The sequence below is a fragment of the Taurulus bubalis genome (genome assembly GCF_910589615.1).
Source record: "Taurulus bubalis genome assembly, chromosome: 6".
NCBI classification, from domain to species: Eukaryota; Metazoa; Chordata; class Actinopteri; order Perciformes; family Cottidae; genus Taurulus; species Taurulus bubalis.
In genome coordinates, this window is record NC_136594.1 from 5,653,179 (window position 1) to 5,661,416 (window position 8,238).

Here is an 8,238-nt window from a genome sequence, read left to right on the forward strand (position 1 = left end):
TATACGTATATATATACGTATATATATATATATATATATATATATATATATATATATATATATATATATATATACATATATATATATATATACGTATATATATACGTATATATATAATATTGGATTATGTCGAAATTAATACAAACTTCCCCACTAATTAAGTTAAGAAAAAATAATTAATAAAACACAACAATTAAAAATAGTTAAAATGGTAGATACATATGAATAAATACAAAAACCATAGCATAAAAACACATGGTTTAAAAGCAGGTATAATATTAGGCAATCATAATAAAAAACATGAAACTATAAAAAACTACATAAAAGCCAGAGGGGTTCGTTTTATTGTTGTTGTTGTACTTGCACAAAGAGATAAGACTAAGAGATTTTTTTTTTAACTTAAATGCAGTTTTTTCTTTAACAGGATTATTTTCAAAAGCATTACTTTATTATTCATATTATATCACCATTATTCTTCTGCTACTTTTAAAAGGCAGAAACAGATCAAAATGACTACGACACCTTCGTGCAAAAAAAAATTTCTGCCTCAAAAGATGTATATTGATTATGCAATTGATACACAATGTATTGCACAAACCTGAGGATGCAGCTGTTTGCTACCAAAGACTTGAGTGGATTTACTGCACCACCTACTGACAGGTCACTGTAACTTCCACCCTATGCAGTCACTTTCTGACAGCAACGAGGGAAGTCAAGTCTTCTTGTCCACTTTATCTAGGAGAATAAATGAATGAAAGCTTCTTCTTTGTCCTGCTTGCTCGTGGTACTGTCCAGCTGCCTGGTGGGCCCTGTGGTTTGGCACTGTGAGTCTTCTTATGGTTGTTGAAGCCTGGCCCGGAGAAGAACCTCTTCCCACACTCGGCACACTAGTACTGGACTTTGAGCGGAACGTTTCCCTAAGAAGGAGCAGAGGTGAGGTCTAGGATTTCCACCTCCAAATTAAGATGATGTCTGGTGCTCAAACATTGATAAATCACATTTAAAAAAATCAATAGCGACAACTCTTTCCTGTTTTTCTGAATAATCTACAGCTCTCCCTGTCAGCACTTTTCAGTCAAACCAGTTTCTGAGCCACACAAACAAAAATACATTGATCTTTACTTCATTGATCACAATTGATTGATTTTTGGTGAACTGTCCCTAAACCACTGAACACTTTTAATAATTATCATAATAGTACTGTTTACTGTTAATATTGTTAATAAGTGTCACATCTCCTGGTCTGAATGAACCAAGGACAGATACAGGAGATCATAAATCACCTCAACAATAAAACTGTAACAATGTTGTTTGTTTGTTTACATCTTTGCACTATTTTTTTGTTAGTTTCATATAATGATATATTGTATTATTTGTATTTAATATTGCTGTAGTGGAAACAAATGTGCCCTTGCGCGATTAATAAAGTATCTATATATCTATGTACCAGCATCACCATGGCAGTTCCCCAGTTCATTAGAGTAACAAGACAATGTTTTTGGTATGACAAGTTTAAATATGCAAATTGGGCATTGTCTTATGCTAATTTGGGGAATTTAGGAGAAATCTAACATACAGATACAAATAGACAAAGTAGATACATTAACAGTCAAATGTCTATTTTGCATGTTTTCTTTCCACTTGTCTGAAAGAAGTGGATGCAAAATACCCCAAGTCTGATATTTGAACCCTATGACGTCACTCACAGACTCGCGCACAACGGCAGGTAACGTGATACTTAACTGCAGCTGGCTAACGGCTAGCTAGCAGTTAGCACTAATTTGGCTGCTGCAGGAGAATTTAAAATACTCACTTCATTCTCGGTGGCTTCAAATCAGCACGTGGGCTCCAACTCACCTCCCCGAGTACCAACTACATCACTGTCTGTGTACAAACATGCATTTTGTATGTCTTTGTACAAGCAGTGGTACTACTGTGAAAGTTAGCATGAGACTGACCGCAGCAGAGAATCTGTCTTACTTAATGTGAGGATACATTATTTCAGATGTAGAAAAAAAAAAAAAAAATCAGACATGTTTCTTAAAAACGTCTGTATTCCATTGACATGGATTTTAAAATAACAAGGATATTGTGCATACTTTTTTTTCAACATTAAGTATTAGTATTTGGCATGCATGATACAAAGGCACTCATATTGTACAGATGGGCTAGGAGAGGAGAAGGAAACAAAAAACATGGATACAAGAAAGACAACACAGTAAGCTTCCAAATTATTCTTGGCAACCCACGCCGACTCTGTAGCGCATATTTTCAGACACAATAATAGTCTCAGCTGTAGGTGGAAGGAATGGAAGGAAGAAGAGCAGGAAAGAAGCGCATTTTACTGTAATATCTTCAAATACAGCTAACAACAAGAAAACAAAAAATAAAGCATCACTAGGATCAACTGTTAGATGTCCAGCCTGGCGTGTTGCTTCGGTCTGCCGAGCTGTCTGGTTGGTCCGATGCGTTTCCCGGCATGCGTGCGCTGATGCTGCCGCAGACCCTGGCGGTAAATGAAGCTCTTCCCGCAATCTCCGCACTTGTAGGGTCTCTCTCCGGTGTGGAGCCTGTGGTGCACCTTCAGTTCCTCCGCTCTGGAGTAGCCCTTCCCGCAGACACTACAGATGAAAGGCCTGTCTTTTATGTGGGTCTGGTAATGCGCCGTGAGGTACGAGTTTATCCGAAACGTCTTCCCACAGATGGAACACGCGAACGGCCTCTCCCCGGAGTGCTGCATCTCGTGCAGCTTGAGCGAGGACGCCGTGTGGAAACCCCGGCCGCACTGGGAGCAGAGGAACGGTTTCTCCCCAGTGTGGATGCGCTGGTGGATTTGAATGTAGCTTTCGTTGATGAACTTCTTGCCGCAGTCGGGACACGAGTAGGGCTTCGCCTTGATGTGGGTTTTCATGTGTTCGTCCAGCTTCGCTTTCTCGCCGAACTGAACACCACAGCGGCGGCAGAAGAGGAGCTGGGACGCGTTGCGCTCGCCAGCGTCCGACTCCCCAGCGGTGTCTGTGTGCGCCGTGATGTGGTGCGCCTGCAGAGCGGAATGATTCTCGCATTCCTGTTCACACTCTAGGCAACGGAGGGAGGATTTGATCCTGGACTCCCCCGGCAGAGACTTCAAGTATTCGGAGAGTTCCGATGCGATGGGATTCACCTCATCGTCAAAATCCACAGCGCCCTTTCGACCTTTAAAGACATAAAAATGAGGGACAAATCATGTTTTAATCAACAGGTGTAACGATCATTGCATTGTTTAAGGCTTCAGTTTTACTTCACTCGTGGTTTACATTGAGCCAAATATTTATCACTGTAATAAAACCAATTCAGTTTTTCAAAATGTACTCTGAGTTGCCAGTTTTGGGGCCAATTCTTCAAATATTATACCAACTGCTCTGCCCTCCTTTTCATCAGTTGGGATATTTGGAGACAAGACAAGGTTTGAAAAACTGTGTAGATCAGGCTGGTTCCCCTGTGGAACATGATGAATTAGGAAAAAGGACAATTAACATGAGGTTTGACTGAGAGCCTCCTCCACTCATAGATCCTTAAAGTTGATGGGGCAGCCATAGTGGTTATTGTTTCAAATGATGTGTTTGGAATAAATCTAATAGATACATTATACATAGTTTTGGTTTCAAAACCAAAACAGGGCTCTCGGGCTCCTCCCCCAGGACCAAATCTGTTTCAGAGGCTTTGCTTCCTGCATTCTGCAGACTATCAAAGAATGAAGATAGACTAATGTTCAGAAAAACTGTCATTTTCTGCATCTGCCGGCATAACGTTGCCATATTAAACATATTAGAGGAACGTTACACCGACAACAATACAGCTCCCCCCATGGACCGAAACCAAATGCATAATAAAATAACCAAACATTAGTCTATTTTCATTCTGGTTAGGCTGATAACATACATTAAAAAATGTATTTGTTTGTTCATTCGTTGCAAAAGTATTGTTTCTATTTTTAGGTGCTTTTGCGTGACGCCGTTTTGTTTGCAAAATACATGCATTGAAAGTAGGATATTGATAAGATTGTATTGAAAGGTTTGTTAATCAAACGCATATTGATTGTTCGCTTGAAAGTCAGAGTGCTATAAGTGCTTGTAAAGATTAAATAAATAAAAGACAATGTATTGACTGTGCCTCTAATTTGAAGTATTTGATGTTTATATGAAAATAACTTTCAAGAGATTGGTAAAAGGTTGCTGTTTCATTGTGAGTAAAGTATACCAGACTAGCGTTCTAGGTTGTGGATGATCAAGAATATTCTTTTATTATTATGGGTCCTTGAAAATTGTGTCTTGTGTGGAAACCCTGCACATACATATACCTCTCTGTTGTTGTCTATGTATTTCATACATAGACAACAACAGATATTTTAGGAGATCCTTGATTCAGTTGTCCTGTAATCGCTCTCACCTAAGTGGACCTTGTAGTGCGTTTTCAGATTCCCCTTCTGGTTGAACCCCCGGCCACAGATGGAGCAGCAGTAAGGTTTCTCTCCCGTGTGGATCAGCCCGTGCCGCTCCAGCTTGTAGGCATGAGGGAAATCTTTGTCACACACGGTGCAGTGGTACTCCATCTTCTCTTTGGGCTGCTTCAGGAGCTCAGGAGGTATCTCTATTGGAACACGAACCAACTTCCTGCCGGGGCGCTTCTTTCCTATGCGGGGGGGAAAAGGAGGTGAAATGACAGGATGGTTAGGCTGATAAGTTAAATTAAAAAAAAATAGCCTGTTTGTTTGTTGCAATGACTCCTGTCAACTTGCTCTGTTATTCAAGTATTGTTTCTATTTTTAGGTGCTAAACACTTACTCGCAAAACTTTGTCACGTAAAGGAAAATAACAGCAGCAGCAGCAGTTAAGTCCTGCAGACGGGTCCATTGTATTTGCTCTTACCAGCAGAAACACTTCCTTCTCCTTCAGCAGATAGTTTGGTATCCTTCCTTCTTTTGTAAGGTCGCTTTGCTGCAGAAAGATTGAAAAAAAAAAATCAAAAAGTGGATTTCTTTAATGGAAAACAAATAAAAAACAGATGTTAAACTGATATAATTAATGTGTTGGGTATCGAGAACTGGTTCAAAATTAGATTCAACATTTTTAGGAGCCAGGGATTTGTAAATAATCACATCTTAATGTTGACCTGTTTTGGGTTTTCTTGCTCAAATAACACGCAACCAACAGAAACAGATTCAGAGTCACCTAAATAGAAAACGATACCCTATCGGATGATTTCTCGTCTTACCAGCAGCCCGGCGGACATTTTTGGAGTGCAATTCTTCCGATTCAACGATGGCGGGGAAATTGATCTTTCTCCGGGTGCGCCTTGATACTGTAAGGTAAGACAAGCAGTGAGACTTATGGCAACAAAACAACAACATCTCAAAAAGCCCGTGAAGAGCACTCACTTCCCGGCTCCTCCTCGACGTCTTCAGCAGACAACGCGGGAGCTTGAGAAATCTTTCTTCTTCCCCTTCTTTTGACTTTGTGACAAAGAGAAGCAGCAGAGAATGTCCAATTTTTATTTTTGTATCCACTCCCGTGAGTCCTCCATGAAAACCTATATTGAGAATGTGTATTATAATGAAAACCCCTTCACTCACCGGGAGGAACTTCTTTCTCCGTGTCCGAGGCGTCTAACGACACCTCCGTTACCTCTGGAACCGTCTTCCTTCTTCTGTGTCTCTTCCCTGGCAACGATGTGTGCAAAAAAAATACAAAAAACAACCGAGTCGTGACTGTGACTTACAACCTGCATCACTATCCATTGTTTTCGTTTTCGACGTGTGTTTACCACGATATACGGGCGAGGCCGCTGCCATCTTTACTACTCTCTCTTTCTCCTCCCCTTCTTCCCTTTCTTCATCCTCCCCCACAGACACAACTTCCATGATGAGCGTTGGACTACTGCTGTCTCTCTGGTTTTGGCCTTGCAGCTGAGACTCGGACAGGACGACACCCTGCGATCATAATCATCAAAAACCATCAGAAAGGCCTCCCCGGGTAACAGCGCTTAGAGGGTAACCTCAGCATTTTTCAACCTATTTTCTCATGTTTTTGTGTCTCTAAAGGACTTGTTTAATGGCTGCAACGTAATCATATCGGGGCAATTCCTCAGTGTCAATGTACGTCCACTGAAAGTGCTTGTTTTTGCCACCGAGAGGCTCAGACCAAATCAAGCGATTACTTTCCGTAATGTTGCTGGTCAGTAGCAAAAACAAGCTCTTTCCGTGGATTTACATTAACAGTGAGGAGCGGCTGCTGGCTGCAGCGTTCTCCTTCAGTACTGAATACCCGTTTGTCACCTAGACACATAAATATGGGAAAAAATAGGGTCCACAGGTTGAAAAATACCAAAGTCACACTTTAAGCCTGCAAACAGAGCAGAGATCAAATGCATTTTATTGTAGCAGTTATAGAATGTAATCCAAACTCTTCTGTGAGGTTTTTCTTATGTGTGTGTGGGGGTTGATGTGTGGGTTACTTATTACTATTATTATTATTGGGAGCTGTTAATTAGTTAATACTGCTTATTCTCTGCGGTGAGATACACAAGGCTCTCTCCTCCAGTAACTAAGTTTTGGTCACTGTTGTACTTTGCTGTTGTACTTTAACGGGAATATATATATATATATATATATATATATATATATATGCCCAATAAAAGTCCTTGTTTTCCGAGACATTTTTACAAAATATTTTTTTTACTTCAAAATGGTAAAGTTGCATTGCAACATAAAAAAAGGGCACATATTAACTAATCCTTTTTTGTCATTCTGGAGCTTGTACATGTGGTGCTTCAAATGCAGCGTAATGATATTGCTATAAACACGGTCAGAAGGATCCGCCGTTATCTATGGCGCTGTTTAATTTTTTTTATAAATTGCGTCTAAAGACAAATTACCTTGCTCGGCTGAGGACTTTCTCTGCAATCAGAGCCTCGGTCAGGACTGCCTCCTGTAAAAGGTTGAAGAGAGATCAGACATGACAACTGACATTTAACATTTCCAAGAAAATGAGTCAAAACTAATATTGTGAGTTATAACACACTTATTCAACTGTCAACGTGAACAGAATGATACATTTTCATGAATTAAAAACAGGTCTTGTTTTGGAAAATTCTGAATAAATAAATCTTTGGTTGCAATATTCCCAGAATATGTCTGAAACAACAGGTTGCACTGATGGGAATCACTTACTGGCGTCCCATTCAACCACTTCTCCATCAGAGTTGATTAAACCACCAATTACTTCTTCTTCTTCTTCCTCATCCTCCTCCTCCTCCTCCTCCCCTGCCTGCAGTCTGACAGTCAAATGGAGCGTTTGGTCCTCTAAGTTTGCAGACGCCATCTTGAGGTCATGTGACGTCAGGGTCGTACTTTCAGCAGAAACCTGAATACACAGTGCGAAAAACACAGCTTTCATTTTCTAATATGAGAGGCGGTCCAAGGTGACATAACAGTCAGGGAGAATATTATGGGCTACAGACAATGCTACATTATTGCTGACACTAAGTGAGGACCTGCATAAAGACCCTGAAGGAGTTTCCTGGCAACTACTTTCTGTGCATGACTCGCGTTATCTACGAATTTCACTCGTACCTAAGATAAAAATTTAAAGTGGAAAGCCACAATTTGGCCTAAATCACTTGAACTTAAAAAAGCATCTGTTCAAACAAGTCTTTCTTGTATGATGCCCAATGCGACAGTATTTAAATGAATCAACCAGATAACGTAATACTAATGTTTGCATAACATTTCCTAACAAAAGAAGTATTTTTTTATCATACTGTTTGGCAGGGTGCTGATCTTTTGTTCTCGTCGGCGTCTGTTGTCGTCGATGTGCTTTGTTTTTCCTCGCGGCTCCGGTCATCCCCTGCATGTGCTCTCTGGTTGGATTTCACGTTCCTTTTGTGGCTGAAGGTGGTCTCACGCGCCGGGCAGGCGAAGGGTTTCTCTCCCATGTTGTTGCACTGATGCAACGTCACATTCGCTGTTCCCCGTAAGCAGGATATCTTAGGTTTCTCATCCGCGTCCAAGAGCCCCTCAGAGGAGCTCTGCCCAGACTCTTCCGAACATTTCCCCGCTGAATGTGGCTCCTTCCTTCCGTGTGAATCGCAGCTCTCCTTCCCGCACGCTTTGAGGTCGGGATGACGACAGCGTACGGAGGAATCCTCCTCCTCTTCTCCCTCTGAGCTGATGCGCTCATCTGTGTTAGACATCCCAAAACA

The 8,238-nt window shown here is 40.9% G+C and overlaps 1 protein-coding gene across 1 annotated transcript; it reads right to left on the bottom strand.

Annotated features, from left to right (window-relative positions):
- Positions 1 to 2,080: 2,080 nt before the first annotated feature.
- Positions 2,081 to 7,358, bottom strand: LOC306738122 (uncharacterized protein; the record flags this gene model as incomplete). Its single annotated transcript, XM_079219950.1, has 9 exons — positions 2,081 to 3,195; positions 4,429 to 4,671; positions 4,908 to 4,976; positions 5,254 to 5,340; positions 5,417 to 5,491; positions 5,612 to 5,698; positions 5,803 to 5,968; positions 6,913 to 6,965; positions 7,208 to 7,358. The coding sequence occupies 9 exons, from the start codon at positions 7,356 to 7,358 to the stop codon at positions 2,411 to 2,413; spliced, it is 1,716 nt and encodes a 571-aa protein (XP_079076076.1). The 3' UTR covers positions 2,081 to 2,410.
- Positions 7,359 to 8,238: the final 880 nt, after the last annotated feature.